Below are 17,561 nucleotides of genomic sequence, written 5' to 3' on the forward strand. Positions count from 1 at the left end.
GTTGAGATATCTATGAAGTGTTAGGTCTATCAATTTTCTATTTAATAAAGACTAAGTAATTCAAGACATTAAGAAGGGTTAGATTAATGATTGGTTTAAATTAGAATAGAGTGAAGCCCTTATTTTCCATTTACCAATCAGTTACATGTTGGTGTGTGCTGTACAATTTCAGACAGCTATAACAGAAGGGAGAAGGATGGCGTAGAGGAGAGCAACAACCTTGTTATGGTGAAGAACAGGTTTGCTGTCAGATTTCAAAAACGTTGCAATAGCGCCAGTCATGATGAACCACTCCGAAGGCATCACGAGAGTCTGTGTAGATTGTGACAGATTTACCTTCTGCTAGGCGGCAGGCGTCAGTGAGCGCTATCAACTCAGTCGCTTGCGCCGAGTAATGAGAAGGGAGCGGTGAGGAAGTCACAGTGTGGAAGTCATCAACAACAGCACTGTGTTGTAGCGGAGCCAACGTGCAGCAGACAGGTGAGAGCAGCGTTGCTCCTGTAAGATAGAATTTACACAGTGAGGAATGCACAAAGTTAGCGGAGAATACACCACCTAGTCACGTGTGGCGAGAACAGCCTGTGCACTGGCGGCCACCGCGCGAAGGCCACGAGCCACCTAATCAAGTTGACAAAGGGAAGTACTCCACCGGGCGAAGGGGTCTCCATAACGGTCGTCTACAATCTGAACAAACTGCTTGGATGAATCAGGAAGCCCCAGAGTGGGGGAAGACTGCAGGGCACACTTTAGATGTTGGCTTATCGCGCTTAAAGTTTGCTCCTCCAGAGAAATGTGCAGTGTTTTGGTTAGGAGAACAGACAACACAACAAAGTCATGACTGGAGAGGGGGGAAAAAATCATAAATTGCCGATATTGACTGAGTGTTTTGTAAAAAGAAAAATCAAAAAATCTTCTCAAAATGCCATAATGAAATACAGTTTCCAGCGTACCCCTCCTGGAAGCTGTCACCTTATCACGGTGGAGGGGTTTGTGTGTCCCAATGATCCTAGGAGCTTAGTTGTCTGGGGATTCACACTCCTGGTAGGGTCACCCATGGCAAACGGGTCCTAGGACAGGGACCAGACAAAGCACAGCTAAAAGACCCCCATGTTGAAAATTATTAATGGATTGATGTTTCCCTTGCCCGGACGCGGGTCATCGGGGGCCCCCTCTGGAGCCAGGTCCGGAGGTGGGGCTCAAAGGGGAGTGCCTGCACCCATGGGGCCCGGCCAGGCACAGCCCGAAAGGGTAACGTGGGTTCCCCTTCCCATGGGCTCACCACCTGTGGGAGTGGCCATAGGGGTCGGGTGCAACGTAAGTTAGGTGGCCGAAGGCAGGGACCTTGGCGATCCGATCCCCGGGATAAATATCTGTTTATATTAAAATTAAAATTGTCCCAAATTTAACTTTGAATGCACACTGATAATTATCCCAAACTAATAACTTAATTCAATCACTATTATTATTTTGTGTGAATGTCGAGTTGCACTATAAGGCTTTGATCAGCCTCCTCTTTTTTTCCCCCCAGTGGAATCTGTCTTGTTATCAGTAGGCTTCTCCCTTTCAGGTCTCGAGGCGTCATTCTTACTACTTCATAAAACAAAACTCTTGCTCTCCAATATCACAGCGTCACACTAGTTAATCACCAATCCTCCAAAAAACATTTTCCTACAACTTATTTATCCCCTGCAGCAACAGCTCACAACGCATTACATAAGTAATATCACGCACACAGATACATACAGTATTAACAGTGAACGTATCTTTCAGTAATCAATCAAACAATCCACTTCCACCAAACACTCGGCCAAGATTCCACTATTCGTCTCTCATACAAAAACACACCAGTAATCAGTAGACTGCACAGGCATTTAGAGAAAGTTGTTTTTGTCCATAAGTTGAGCACACGTCTTGTCAGTCAGATAGTCTTTTCTTCATTCTCAAACATCTTTAAAGCTTTTCTCGTCATTCTAATTTCTGTGAAGCACTTGGTGTTATATTTTTAATGTTTAAAAAGTGCTATATAAATAAATGTTGCTTTCATCACTTTGGCAGCATTTGAAACAAGCATTGTTTCAAACAAAACATTTAACGCTGTTGAGTACAAACAAATTGTGGTTTTAAACTCAATGTGAAATGCGCACTTTCACCAAAGCGATATTCTCATCCCTCACAGTAAGTAGTTAACGTACTGCTTTTCACATTTGTGTTCATCATGTATTTACATCAATGGCATTAACCATGAGTTTAACTAGTATTTTTGATTTAGCTAATACTAAAAAAATAATAAACCTTGGTTTATTCAAAATCAATTAATCATTAATTAATGCATTTTAATTCTTTTTCTCAGACCAAATAGTGAGATGGTTTCTTGAAAACCTTTAAAATTTTCAAATAACCGTCCTTCATTTCAGGTGTTTCCTCAATCACCTTCCCTTTGGCCCCAGGCCAAGTTACATCATCCCCGGCCTACTGTAGATTTGTTCAAGCAGTTCCAAACTGCCAAACATCTATGCGAGGAGTAGATCCTCAGACAATTACAAGTCATGATCCTACATTTCAGAGAGTTCAATATTCCCATCTGTATTACTCATGGTTGTTGTGATGGGAGGACATCTTTCTAATTTAAAGGGATCTATCAATTATACTTCATAGTTTCATACATTAACTCCATAAGTGTGCAAATGAATGTCTGGTGGTGACTGTATAATAAATAACTAGCCTAAGCGAAGCAATGTTATCAGTACCAAGTGCGTCTTCATTGCAAAAAAAAAAAAGAAACAATGTTGATGCAGTGTGTGTTTGTATTTCACCAGTTATGCGTAGCGTTGTCTCTGGCGCCGCCTGGAGTCACCCAGAGGTCCGATGAACTGTGTCCCCCACCATCGATCGCCACCATAAGTGCAAAAGTCTTCCCCCCCCTTCGGGCGGTCTCTTATCCAATGTCTAGCCAATGCACCTTCTTTCCACAATGGAAGCATCTTCTACGCCTGCCGCATCCCCTCCCTTGTCCAGGCCGGCCTCAACCTCCTCAAATCTGGTTCAGCGATGCTTTGCTGTCCGTGAGGCTGTCGTCGAGTGCATTCTACAAGGCGGGTGGGAGGCAGCAGGCTGTGTGAGGTGGGAACTCCAGAAGCGCTGTGGGTCCCAGGAGGCGAGTGTGTTGTTGGTCTTTTCCAGATTGCATTCTCCTTGATCTTCATCATAGGGTGATTGATTTGTGTAGGCCACTGTGGAACCCAGCTTGCGACCACAACCTGACTTCCTCCCCGAGGCCAAGTCGGACAGATCAGACCACAGACGATACACAGTCATCAGTAACTTGCCCTACAGGTAGTTTTTCTCAGAAAACTCCTGTCCCTGTTCGCATCCACCACCTAACAGTCAACCACATTTCCAGACATTTGACATTTTTCTAAATTTCTTGTAAACCTTTTATTTGTTTGCTTGTTCGTTTGTTTGTTCTTCCTCAAACAACGACGTATACACCGGTAATCCTTAATTTTTCTACAATATTCGAAGGTCTTCGAAATTGTCGGGGACTCGAACCCCTAACCCCCGGACTCGAACCGGGGAACTTTCATTTAGGACTTTGACCTGGACTTTATGCCCAGGACATTAAGGACTTGAAACCCTACCAATGGAATGTGGGGAGAGCAATTACCAATACCACTTAATACAAGGACAAGATTGTTTCACCATATGAAATGGTCAAATTTTCAAGGAATTAAAATTGTCTTTACAATAATTCTTTGTTTGGAGGACAATGCAGGTCCGTGTGGTTCTCCAGGCGACAGTCAGTTGTCCAGGGGCCAGCCAGTTCCCCCTGTCCAAATGTCTCGGGTAAGGGACAAGACAGTTACTTGTCTTGGATGATCGGTCTGCCTCCAGTCCCTGGTCTGACAGTCGATCCTTAGATCCCACTTCTGACACCAAGATTGTTTTGGAATTAAATCAGGAAACAATCTTGTCTTTTGTCAATTTAATGAATTCTTTGCAAAGAGAGAGACAGACAGAAAGCTTACAGTCTCTAAGGAACACGGAAGAGCAAGAAAGAAAGAGGCCCGTTCACACAGTTATATTGTCCGTGAGAGAAAAAGGAGGCTGGTAGAGCCACTGAAAAGGGAAGAAAAAACAATTGAGCTACTAGGTACATTTGAAAATGTCACACAACAACAAAGAACTATTGAATAAAAATCACACAGAAACTATGGGCTAATATAATAAAATAATATAGACTATATTTTGTCATAACACTGTTTTAGAAAAATATATTTGCAAATGTTTTCAGAATCAACAATACATAAACTCAACAGCTACTTTATATAAAATGTCTAATTTATTGTAAAATAATAAGGTAATGCTTCTGCTTATTAAAAAAAAACAAAAAACGGGGTTATTTATCTTCATACAACCAGGATCATACTACAAATCAGAAGTAAGATATTGGCAGACATTTAACAGGCGAACAACCTGAGTTGTTTTTATTTTATGCAGAGCAGCTGCTTGCAAGTCTGGTTAAAAGGCATGAAAACAAAGAATTTTAAACAGGAACGATCAATATCAGTTATTTTCACACACACTTGACAACGTCTAACATTTCAACTTTTTGTATCACTGTATTTTACATTATCAGGATTTGAGTTGCGTCTTTTGAAAATGTTAAACTCTATTTAAATGGAGATGGCTACGGTCCAACTCAAGTAACTTTTTCTCTTTCTAAATATTGAAAACATCACCATCCGCTCCCTTAGAAGTACTGAATAGCATCAGTGCCGGTTTCTAATGGACATTTGATAACAAATGCAACTTTTTACTTCAATATTTCGTTTGTTTCGCAGAGGTATTAAAACTGAGTCATTCCTTGCTTGGCATGCGTTTTTTTTTTTGAGGGGGTCTGGAACCATATTCAGTATCCAGCAGGGTATCCTCCTTTCCTGGGGTCTGATTCTGCGCGGAGATGCCCTCCCTGTCGCATCACCACCTGAACCACAGAATCTGGAGTCCTCAGCAGCTGTGTTACATGGTTCTTCCAGATCAGGCCTTCTAGGATTCTCTGGTACAATCACACACACACACACACACGCAAGTCTTATGATGTGTGGTTGAGCATGTGCTTGCTGTAGCGTACGTTGCAATACCATTGCACGCCAAAGTGACCCCACCCCCCATCAGGCACGTTCACAGAAATTTGGGGGAGGCAGGTGCTCTAGCCAAAACAGTAGTATATACATTATTGTCTTCGGAATCAAGCAATCACATTCAAATTCATATTAAATGGAGATCAGTACACACCTGCCACCATTTCAAGTGCCTTTGAATAACCCTAAATCAATTAAGGTGGGAGCATATGTAGAACTCTCTCAAGGACTCAAATAAATGCCCCTCAAATATCAGAACACCGGTTGGAATTGATGACAGAGAGGGTAATTTTTATTTTTTTAAATAGATGAATGGGGGGGGGGGGGGGGGAATGGGGCTGCAGCAAAAAGGGCAAAGGGAGAGGTGCTTGAGCATTTTAGCTTCTCTCACCTTTTCAAAATCCTGCTCCACTACTGTCATATTTGGATTGAGTTGATTGTGCACTCGCGGTTCAGTCACCGCTTTCCTTAGGTCGTACTTAAAGAACAAGGAGTTCAGGATGACCTGTCCACAGGATAAAAAGGAACATGGAATTCCAGACAAGTGAATGAGACTGCATCTCAGAGCTGCATGTGAGTGGTCTTACCAAGGCAGTAGCTGTGGTAATTTTTGTGCCCCCAGATGCTCCGACAACCATTTTAACTCTTTTGTCTTTATCAAAGATTATTGTGGGAGACATGGAGGACAGAGGCCTCTTGCCTGTAACACAATGCACCCATAGTGGATGGTTTATTTAAGAACTATCTATCTGAGATTTCTGAAGATGACAAATGCAAATAGACACACGAGGCCGATAAGGACTGGTGTTGTGAACACTGAGCCTCATAAGTTCTTTGTAACAAAACACTCTTACTTACGCATGCACTCCAATGGTCATGACCTCAAATGGAAGGGTCTCACCTGGTTGAATGAAGTTGTTAGGGGAGGGAGGGATTCCAAAGCCATTGGTTATGTATGGAGAGCTGAAGTCATCCATTTCATCATTAAATATGATTCCAGTTGATCGAGACATGACTTTGGACCCAAAGCTGGATGCAAAAACAAGCGCATAAATTCAACCAAGATGTATAGTTTGGCCCCAAATTATTCATATCCTGGCCAAATTCAAATGATTTTTTTGTTTGTTGAATGGGTATCTTAGCTAAAAGATACAAGAGGTATATATATTTAAATTGGCTATTTTCATGTTGTATTAACATTTTCTTTAAAAAAAATAAATCCAAATTATTCATATCCTTTCTCAATAAATGCATATCTATGCTCTAAATGTATTGTTGATTAGAATGCGCTAGATTATTTTATATGTTATAAGGATCCCAAACAAATAAGCTCCTTCAAAATTGTCAGGGATATAAATCTTTTACATATCTAACACCACTTTCCAGTGTTTTTCCACTTCATTATGCCTTTCTAGCTCAAAGATACTCATTGAACAATTAAAATTCACTCAAAATTTGGCCAGGGTAAAATAATGTTGGTCTTTACTGTACTGTTTTGCAAATACAGCGGCTGAAATAAGTATTTAACATGTCACCATTTTTCACTAAATATATTTCCATAGGTACAATTGACATGAAATTTTCACCAGATAGCTGGGATAGGTTCCAGCACGCCCGCGACCCTAGTGCGGATAAGCGGTACAGTAAATGGATGGATGGATGGATGGATGGATGGATCTTGGGCACAACCCAAGTAATCCATACATAGAAAGAAAGTATAACAAAAAAGATCAGAAATTAAGTTGTGTGTAATAATATGAAATGACACAGGGATAAAGTATTGAACACATGAAGAAAGGGAGGTGCAAAAAGGTATGGAAAGCAAAGACAACACCTAAAATCTGTCAAATAATCAAACCACAATCCAGCCCCTTGTCAGTGCAAATTAAATGGTTCAGTCCTAATTGCTGGCCGACAAAAAGGTCTCATTGCCAAGGTGTGAGTCAAGACACATCTCATGATGGGTAAGAGCAGAGCGCTGTCTCAAGACCATCGCAAAACATAACGATGGCATAGGTTACAGGCGCATAGCTAAGCTTCTGAATGTTCCAGTGAGCACGGTTGGAGCCATAATATGTAAGTGGGAAGCCAATCATACCACCATAAATTTGCCCCGATCAGGTGCTCCTCGCAGGATTTCTAACAGAGGAGTGCAAAGAATAATCAGAAGAGTTTTCCAACAGCGAAGGACCACCCGTGGAGAGCTTCAAAAAGACCTGGAATTAGCAGGTACTGTTTTCACAAGGAAAACTGTGAGTAATGCACTCCGCCGCCATGGCCTGTATGCACGCTCACCACGCAAGACCCCATTGCTGAAAAATTGTTTTGTTTAAAATTTGCTGAACAACATTTGGACAAGCCAGTTAAATACTGGGAGAATATTGTCTGGTCTGATGAGAGCAAAATTGAACTCTTTGGATGCCATAATGCACACCACGTTTGGCGAAGAAATGGCACTGCACATCACCCTAAAAACACCATACCGACAGTGAAGTTCGGAGGTGGGAACATGATAGTGTGGGGCTGCTTTTCAGAAAATGGTACTGGTAAACTTCACATTACTGAAGAAAAGATGAATGGGCAAATGTACCGAGACATTATTGACAAAAATCTGCTGCCATCTGCGAGAATGATGAAAATGAATTGAGGGTAGACATTTGGGCAGGATAATGATCCAAAACATACTGCCAAGGAAACTTTCAATTGGTTTCAAAGAAAAAAGGCTGGGGGGGGGGGGGGGGGGGGTCGTGGCATTTGGTCCCGGCGGCCACCGGTGGCCCCCGCTGGGTGGCCGGTTGTCGGGGCGCCTTGTTGGGGCCCGCGGAACGCCCTGGGTCCCTCGGTGTGGGACGTGTCCCATCCGCCGGGCTGCTCTCAGGTGGACCCCTGGGCCTGATCCGACCCCTCGATTGGTTGGGTGGGGTCCTCAGCCACCGCGGTGCGGCTACAGCAATTACAGGACACTTCTGTCAGTCTTTGTGCATGAAAAACGGTATCAATTCACTTGCATGTATCCGCAGGCACACACCCTTAGGACTCTTTCACTGGGTCTGGGGTCACGCACTTACTGCAACAAATAACTCATGAAAATGCAAATCGCTTGTATATCTCCTCACTTATACTCTCGTACTGTACACTTTTATAATTTACATAATTCATGCCACCACACTTTAGTTGTACAGCCGGGTTCACGACCCTGGTCCTGCATGCTTCTTCTCCTGTCCTTGTCCTGTTCCATCTTGTCCGGTCCTTCCCTCACAGGGTGTAGCACTACAGCCCCATGCAACAATCATATTTAATATTTCATTGTTGTAGATAATGTACTGATTTACCTCTCTCATCCTGTTTACAATTAGTGCTTTGTCTTTTATCTTTGTTTCTTTCTCCCTTCTAGAAACTTTGTTCTGTTCGACTGATCAAGTCCGATTCTCAATAAACCTCAATTATAATACCACAGCGGAAGCTTAAAAACTCCACTGTGACACAGTAAAACTGTTTCGGCATAAAAGATTTTCCATTCTGCTTGACCTAACAGCCGAACAGGCCAAAAAAAAAAAAAAAAAAAAAGAAATCAAAGAAAAAAGATAAAGCTGCTAGAATGGTCCAGCCAATCACCTGACTTGAATCCAATCGAAAATCTATGGAAATAACTGAAACTCAAGGTACATAAAAGAAGCCCACGGAACCTACAAGATTTGAAGACTGCTTGTGTGGAGGAATGGGCCAAAATCACACCAGAGCAATGCATGCGACAAGGAGGCATCTTGAACCTGTCATTGCAAACAAAGGCTTTTGTACAAAGTACAACCCCAGTTGGGATGTTGTGTTAAACATAAATAAAAACAGAATACAATGATTTGCAAATCATGTTCAACTTATATTTAATTGAATACACTACAAAGACACAATATTTAATGTTCAAACTGCTCAACTTTATTGTTTTTCACAAATAATCATCAACTTGGCTGCAACACGTTCCAAAAAAGCTGGGACAGGGTCATGTTTACCACTGTGTTACATCACCTTTTATTTTAACAACATTCAATAAACATTTGGGAACTGAGGACACTAATTGTTGAAGCTTTATAGATGGAATTCTTTCCCATTCTTGCTTGATGTACAGCTTCAGCTGTTCAACAGTCCGGGGTCTCCGTTGTCGTATTTTACGCTTCATAATGCACCACACATTTTCAATGGGAGACAGGTCTGGACTGCAGGCAGGCCAGTCAAGTACCCGCACTCTTTTACTACAAAGCCACGCTGTTGTAACATGTGCAGAATGTGGTTTGGCATTGTCTTGCTGAAAAAATATGTTGCTTGGATGGCAGCATATGTTTCTCCAAAACCTGTATGTACCTTTCAGCATTAATGGTGCCTTCACAGATGTGTAAGTTACCCATGCCATTGGTACTAACACAGCCCCATACCATTACCGATGCTGGCTTTTGAACTTTGCGTCTATAACAGTCCGGATGGTTCTTTTCCTCTTTGGCCCGGAGGACACGATGTCCACAATTTCCCAAAACAATTTGAAATGTGGACTCGTCGGACCACAGAACATGTTTCCACTTTGCATCAGTCCATCTTAGATGAGCTCGGGCCCACAGAAGCCGACGCCGTTTCTGAGTGTTGTTGATGAATGGCTTTTACTTTGCATAGTAGAGTTTGAAGTTGCACTTACGGATGTAGGTTTTCTGAAGTGTTCCTGAGCCCATGTTGTGATATCATTTCCACATTGATGTCGGTTTTTGATGCAGTGCCGCTTGAGGGATCGAAGGTCACGGGCATTCCAACGCTGGTTTTCGGCCTTGCCGCTTACATCCCGTGTTTCTCCAGATTCTCTGAACCTTTTGATGATATTATGGACCGTAGATGATGAAATCCCTAAATTCCTTCCAATTATACGTTGAGGAACATTGTCCTTAAAACTGTTCGACTATTTTCTCACACACTTGTTCACAAAGAGGTGAACTTTGCCCCATCTTTGCTTGTGGATGACTGAGCAATTTAGGGAAGCTCCTTTTAAACCCAATCATGGAACCCACCTGTTCCCAATTAGCCTGTTCACCTGTGGAAAGTTCCAAACAGGTGTTTGATGAGCATTCCTCAACTTTCTCAGTCTTTTTTGCCACCTGTCCCAGCTTTTTTGGAACGTGTTGCAGCCATAAAAGTCTAAGTTAATGATTATTTGCTAAAAAGAATAAAGTTTATCAGTTTGAACATTAAATATCTTGTCTTTGTATTGTATTCAATTAAATATAGGTTGAACATGATTTGCAAATCATTGTATTCTGTTTTTATTTATGTTTAACACAACGTCCCAACTTCATTGGAATTGGGGTTGTATGAAATAAATACCAGTTGGCTTGTTCAATACTTTTTCCCCGTGTCATTTCACATTATTATACATAACTTAATTTCTTATTTGTTCTACTTTCTTTTAATCTATGGATTACTTGGGTTCTTCCCAACATCTGGTGAAATCCATCCATCCATCCATCTGGTGAAATTTTCATGCCAATTGCACCTTTGAAAATATATTTAGTGAGAAAACTGGTTACATGTTAAATACTTATTTCAGCCACTGCATGTGGGTGCAGAAATACTTAGATTGACTATGTCGGTCAAATGGAAGTCAATGTGTGTATTTATTCTGATAAGAATCTTACTATAGATTAATGGTGCTGGTGGCTGCCACGGCGCTTCCGTCTTCAGCTATGACAGACAGATGAGCTGTTCCGTGGTTGTCTGGGACAAAATAATCCGGCTCATAGTAAATGTCTGGATGAGTGGTGTCGTCCGTAATTTTCTTCCTTAGGCCTTCGGCAAAGTAGGCCGATGTCATGTTTTGGATAAGCTGAGAAGAGCAAAACAATTTGCAGCGAAAGACCATGTGCACACAAAATAGAAATGTTTTTCTTATCAATATCAATATCCAGTCGATCCAAAGGTGAAAACAATACTTTGATTTTTAAATGTAATGAAAATAAATACGATTTCAACATAAACAAAATAATATAAAACTATGCAACATTTGAAGACAGCTGATAGTTCCATAATGGAGTGGGAACCTGCATGGTGCCGTTTTCTAGATACAGTACTGTTCGAATGATTAGGGTACATACAGTAGTAGGGTCCATTCCTACGGTGGCGACATAACCCAAATTTGCTCGTGAGTCGGAACCCTCCATAGACTACCACCAGGTTAGTGGTAGACTATGGAGGGTTCCTACTTACTAATACTAATGCAGTATTTATGTCATAATTTTAGTAAGTACAGTATTTGCATGCTATTTACAGTACATCAGCATCTGCTTGGTTAAAAAAATATATATGTATGTATTTCAAATTTTTCCACCTTCCACTATAATCTCCACATACAGTATGGAGGAAAACAATAGTTTCCTAAAGAGGACGATGACCAACTGTAAATTCTTTAAAATATCAGTTTGTGAAAGACAGCAATAACTTGGAAGCTTACATCAGTAATATTGAGAAAATGTGGGTCCCCAAGTCTGCTCCTCTTTGCGTAAGCAAAACGGAAAGCCTCTACGATGCGATGATACGTTAGGGTCTTCTTCTCAGCTGTAGAGACACTTGTGTCTGTGAAGTTGTACCCTGCAAAGTATCCACAGGGACAAAGGTCTGCAATGAACGAACATTCACATTTTCTTGGCCGAAAGAATAAATGAGGTTTCACCATCAATGTGCTAAAAGTCCATTTCAGATGTATCCACAGCATTGGCAGGTCATGAAAGTGTTCATTCCAGTCCAATAACAACATGAATGAATATAAACATGCTCTTCCTACATCATCGGTGAAAACAGCTTCCATTCAATTTAACACTGGCTTAATGTATTAAACATTTTTATATCAGGAGTGGATTCTTCTTCATACACAGACTCGAGCTGTAGCTTTGTTTTCTGTGACCAAAACCGTTTTGGAAACAGTGCAGGACTGACTAACCACAAGGAACGCTGACATCTTCCCTTGTGCATGACTAGATCACAACTTGGCCATGTTGCTCACCGTTCACTATGTTGAGAATGAGTGCCAACACTGGGCCACTGGAGGGGGCATCCGGAACATGCATGGTGTATTCCCCAACACTCATCTTCAGGGGATTTTCATTCAGTACTGGCTGGTACTCCAATAAATCATCCAAGGTGATAATCCCACCTAGAACATCGATAAAGGTTTCAATTGATTAATTATCCTTCCTCTTGTTTGCTAGTTTTTTTTTAATCCATCCATCCATCCTTACTAGGGTCGTGGGCATGCTGGAGCCTATCCCAGCTATCTTCGGGCGAGAGGCGGGGTACACCCTGAACTGGTCGCCAGCCAATCACAGGGCACATAGAAACAAGCAACCATTCACACCTACGGGCAATTTAGAGTCCTCAATGAACCTACCATGCATGTTTTTGGGATGTGGGAGGAAACCGGAGTGCCCGGAGAAAACCCACGCAGGCACGGGGAGAACATGCAAACTCCACACAGGCGGGGCCGGGATTTGAACCCCGATCCTCAGAACTGTGAGGCAGATGTGCTAACCAACTCGTCCACCGTGCCGCCAAGTTTTAAAATTTTCATTTTATTCTGTAAATACCACTATTCTTTTCCATAAAACAAGACCTGCCGCCTGGATGTCCTCCACGAGTCTCTGTGCCATTGAGCCATTATAGAACACGTCGGGACCCTCTTCTGCTATTCTCTGGTATGTGTCTGCCAGCTTTGGGAATCTTATAACGTCATTTTCCCTGAGAATGTTTTTTTGTGAATCACAAAACACTTCACTGAATGATGAGAAGAGAAGAAAATGTGTTTAGTATGTAGAAGTGAAGTAAAACTCAAACAACACTGTGCAATTCGCGAAAAGAGTGTGTATGGTTTCTTGTTCTGAATGCTTGTTGTAACGCAGTGAATGCGGAGTGACTTGAATGAATCCAAAATCACAACCAGAGGATGTTTTGCTCAACAATGATGTAAATATCTAACTATGTTTAAATCAGTTATTCTACACTATGTTCTCTACCCTTTGTTAAAAAGCAGCACAAACAACATTGCAGGATTAGTGCTGTCGCCATTTATGTTGGTGATGCTTTGTCCTCACCAAAGATTAGCGTTTCCTTGAATGGAATCCTTGGTTTTCAAGATGGCATAAGCCAAGGCTTTCCCAATCGGAAAGCCTTCACGAGCCAAGGCAATGCTTGGCTCAAACAGCTCCTTCCATGCCAGCCTGCCATGTCTCTTGTGTGCCATCTCATAGCCTCGAATCTCCCCGGGAATGGCTACGGACAGTCCACCTGTCATGTACAAGCATTATTAGTATTTCGAATATCATATGCCTGTTCTTTGTTCTTAGTTACTACTACTGTTGTATTACATTTTAGCACCCTTTCATTACCAGTGTTTCCCAACTTTTAGTGAGCCAAGGTACATATTTTACATGAGGAAAATCACATGGCACGCCACCAAACACAAATATCACAAAAAGTACATAGTATATCCCAGCAATTGTTCCTATTGGGCGTTTGGCAGAGCCTTGCGTGCATCATTGAATATTAAGCAAATAGTTCATTGCTGTATTGCGTTCCGTTGTCGATCTGTCCCAGCTTGGTCTTCTTGGAGAAAGAATCCCCCAACCTTTTGGTCGCTGTCTTCAAAAGAAGGAAAGGAGTCTTTTGAAGACGGCAATCAATATTTGACGGGAAGCTGCTCATTAGGTAAAGGTCCAGCGGGCGTCTTTTAGTGGCCGTCTCGCACAGCAGGGCCGCAGGGAGGTGTACAGTTTATCAAGTTGTTGGTGTGGGTGGGGTGGGGGAAGGTTTTGGCAACTGGGTCTGAGTCACGACGCGCATCGGTGACGTAAAGGCCCCTGCTTGCATACGTCTTTGCCACCGTCTCCGCTGTAAAATTGTGATTTGCAGTTTTGAGTCTTTTTTTTTTTGAGGTGCAAAATGCAAATTTTAACTTGCGCTGCGATGCAAGACCGCTTAAGTCGACCCTTGGGAATCAATGCATGAACGCATTACCGTAGCAACCGTCATGAAATGATACATAAAAAGCTGATGCTCGACATATTACAATCTCCTGGGTATGTGACGAATAATCAAGACATCTGTCCAACATTTCAAAGGAAAATAATTAAAATCACACTTTTTCTCAAGCAAGAATGGACTTATATTTGTGAACAATAAATAAATAATGAATACCCAAGTGCCAGGAAGACACAATCATCAGTGTCCTCTATTCTTTGTTTTGTTAAAGTGTTGCTTTGGATTAATTTATTCGGCAGGTTACACTGTCACGCAAGGCTGTGTTTTCCAGCCATCTTAACAATATATATATATATCATATACCATATATTACTATTCCAGACAAAATCGTGGCGAACTGAACTGCGCCGCCTCGTGGAAATGTGGCTACAGTAAGACTCGGCTGTCCTCGGTGGATGTGATTGTACCTGTACGAGAAAGTTGTGTGTTGTTGCCAAACATGTCCTCAGTGGCATTCTTGGGCGCAGTCTCCCTTGCATCAATGGTTTCTACTCTACCTGTTGAGTAGAAAGCACAGCACAAGGGTCAATTTTGCTCATTAAATATCGCTAAAATTTAATAACGATGGACACCCACCAGAAGAGGCATTGTAGATGACAAAGAAGACCCCTCCACCAATGCCCATGCTGTGTGCATTAAAAAGGCCAACACAGAGCAAGGCAGCAATGGAAGCATCCACCGCTGAACCGTTTTTCTTTAAAATTTCCCTAAGAACATTCGAGAAGTTTGTAGTTATGTATGCACATGCACAGCACATTTGTGGAACAAACAACTGCTTACCTTCCGACTTCTGAACACTTCCCAGCGTCAGTAGCGACAGCAGCCCTTAAGAAGAAGTGGCCTGAGGGGGGAGCCATGTTTTTCTTCCCCATGCCTATGAAGAGGAACAGGCCCACAACAAGCACCAGAAGGACCACCAGACCAGCAGCCAGCGGCTTCGCAACCATTTTTCTCCCATGTGAATTCAACAGAGACCATTGTCAGATAGGATTTGGTGACCGAGATAGGCCTAGAGAGGTTAGCTGTAATTAATAGCACATTCATTAGATGTACTGTATCTCGTCAAGAAATGATAGCAGAACATTTGTTTCACTTAGTTTGATGTATTTGTACAGATAGCTGGAAAAGACCTGGTTACATTGTCAAGCTCGTGTTGGACTACGTATCCATCCATTTTCCATGTGCTGTTCATTAGGGTCGCGGGGGGAGCTGGAGCCTAGCCCTGATGACTTTTGGGCGAGAGGCAGGGTCATCAGTCAAGTGCAAGGCTTAGATACGGGGCCGGCTCACCCAATAAGTGGAATCGGCGAATGCTAAGGGTGCCGTGGCTGCCAGTGGTGCCACAAAATTGGAATGCCCAATTAAAACTACAACAAATGACAATATACAGTGGGTACGGAAAGTATTCAGACCACCGTAAATTTTTCACTCTTTGTCATTTATGTTCTTTTTTTTTTTCCTCATTAATGTACACACAGCACCCCATATTGACAGGGAAAAAAACGGAATTGTTGAAATTTTTGCATATTTATTAAAAAGAAAAAACTGAAATATCACACAGCCATAAGTATTCATTCACACACATACGCTAATATATTTGGGGAAACAGGCACCAAAAAATAATTTTGGTTTGTCATTTTGATGATTACGTACTGTATGTTTTCTCCCAAATACAACATATTTCAAAATGTATCATCACAGTAACTTACTGGATCGGTAGCTGTAAACACGCATGCAAATGATGTTAGGGGGGGAAAAAACAACATGTTAAACAAATCTAAATCTTCAGTTTTCTAGGTGTGCAAGCACTTTTTGGTGTTACGATCAATGAAAAAACATTTTATAATCGCTCAGATATACAATTAGCTTCCCCGCCTCCAGTTATTTAGCACTGTGTACTTGCTTGAAATCTTGCTTCTGAGTGATTAGCCTCAACGTGGTATGCTAATCAGTAAATAACTGGTTTGAAATGCTGTAGCTTTGCGGGATGCAGGTGTTTTAACAATTATAGATTATTTGTGGAGTCGATGTCTCCATTGGCCTAATCTATGCTACTAGCATGCATATCAGAAAAAAAATACAATACACTTCAAAAAAAAAAAAAAAAGAGCTTTCCTCAACCTCACTCAGGAATGGAATCTACAGAAACAAATGAAATGTTCCAGTTTATACCCGTTGACAGTCTCAATCAAAACCAAGCATCATTATTTTGTATCGGCAGAACTGTCGATAGAGTACTCAAATCTCAGTCGGTGTACTTAGTTGTGGCCTGTGAATGTATAATGTAATCATTGCTAACATTTAACGCACACTAATGTTAATAATTGGAAGGCAAAGTGAAGCTATATGGGATGTGCTTACAGACGCAGGCTTTCCTTTGCATTATTTCCTCAGCCAGCAGTGTTTCCGTGCACGGTTGCAATGTCAGTCTAATTTGGTTCGGATGTGCGTCATTGAAACAATCAAATGAAATGCAACTATCATCTAATTATAAATTGCATTCATCCCAGAAAAACAGCTTGACTCCCTGTGCCTATCCCAGCTATCTTCGGGCGGGAGGCGGATGGATGTATAGTTGGTAGATATTCCATCCAGCTGTTTTTAATTTCAGCTCTGCAATTGTTGCAATTTGCATCAGCGTTGAACTGTACTGCATTATAGTGAGACTTTATCACATTTTATCTTCTAACAAAAGTATTACAAACACCTCTTAGTCAATTCATTTCATCGCAAACTTCCCCCAAAAAAGTATTGCAAACAGGGATATCTCTCTGGCATTCCCATAACAATGGGCATAGTGTACCTGAGACATTCCAGAATTGGAAGACCTTTTCTGTCAATCTGCACAAAAACTACAGAAACATGCACTTGTTGTGTTCATTATCGTTGTACAGACACAAAATGTAACTGTAGCTGTAATAAAGGTGACTCCTAAATACAGTTTTATTTATTTAAAATACCAAATAGCTCTTCGGCTATTAAGCCTAAAATAGTTTTTTTCTCTTGTCCTTCCCTCTTGTTGACCAATTTACAAACCAAACATAACAGATCAAATAAATCGGCCTTTTTTTTTGTGTGTATGATTTCCAAGCTATATATGTCTTGTGTTAAAACATTTAGTTTGATCATATTAACATTCATTTGCAATGCAGTTACTGTAATTCAAGTAATACTAAAATTACATTATTATTGAAATAAGACTTAACGAATCAGATGATATGATGGTTCATTAGCTGTTTTTTTTTTTTTTTTTATCTTTTGAAAACACAACTAAAAATGATCAAAGAAATGATCTCTTTTTTTTTTTTCTTTGCCAAAATGTCGGTGCCGATACATTGTCCTATACATGATGGCGAAATC

General features: G+C 41.3%; 1 protein-coding gene across 2 annotated transcripts; it reads right to left on the bottom strand.

Annotated features, from left to right (window-relative positions):
• Positions 1-3,975: 3,975 nt before the first annotated feature.
• ggt1a (gamma-glutamyltransferase 1a) lies at positions 3,976-17,365 on the bottom strand. Of its 2 annotated transcripts, none has more exons than XM_061766441.1 (12): positions 14,982-17,365; positions 14,778-14,908; positions 14,609-14,698; positions 13,256-13,448; positions 12,778-12,902; positions 12,172-12,321; positions 11,623-11,759; positions 10,811-10,998; positions 6,043-6,170; positions 5,729-5,841; positions 5,533-5,646; positions 3,976-5,056 (listed from the first exon to the last, which is right to left on the bottom strand). In XM_061766441.1, the coding sequence occupies exons 1-12, from the start codon at positions 15,146-15,148 to the stop codon at positions 4,910-4,912; spliced, it is 1,683 nt and encodes a 560-aa protein (XP_061622425.1). In that variant the 5' UTR covers positions 15,149-17,365; the 3' UTR covers positions 3,976-4,909. The 2 variants fall into 2 exon arrangements, with proteins under 2 accessions (XP_061622425.1, XP_061622424.1); XM_061766440.1 differs by having other exon boundaries at positions 12,778-12,938.
• Between the last annotated feature and the right edge of the window lie 196 nt (positions 17,366-17,561).

Source organism: Phyllopteryx taeniolatus, chromosome 3 (assembly GCF_024500385.1).
Source record: "Phyllopteryx taeniolatus isolate TA_2022b chromosome 3, UOR_Ptae_1.2, whole genome shotgun sequence".
Taxonomy (NCBI): Eukaryota; Metazoa; Chordata; class Actinopteri; order Syngnathiformes; family Syngnathidae; genus Phyllopteryx; species Phyllopteryx taeniolatus.

Excerpts from the sequence above, each read along its gene's own strand:
- ggt1a (XM_061766440.1), bottom strand. The coding sequence starts at position 15,148 with ATGGTTGCGAAGCCGCTGGCTGCTGGTCTGGTGGTCCTTCTGGTGCTT. Across the intron at positions 10,999-11,622 it reads ATTTTCTCAATATTACTGAT|CTTATCCAAAACATGACATC; the intron begins GTAAGCTTCCAA and ends TGCTCTTCTCAG. Across the intron at positions 5,842-6,042 it reads TAACAACTTCATTCAACCAG|GCAAGAGGCCTCTGTCCTCC; the intron begins GTGAGACCCTTC and ends ATTGTGTTACAG.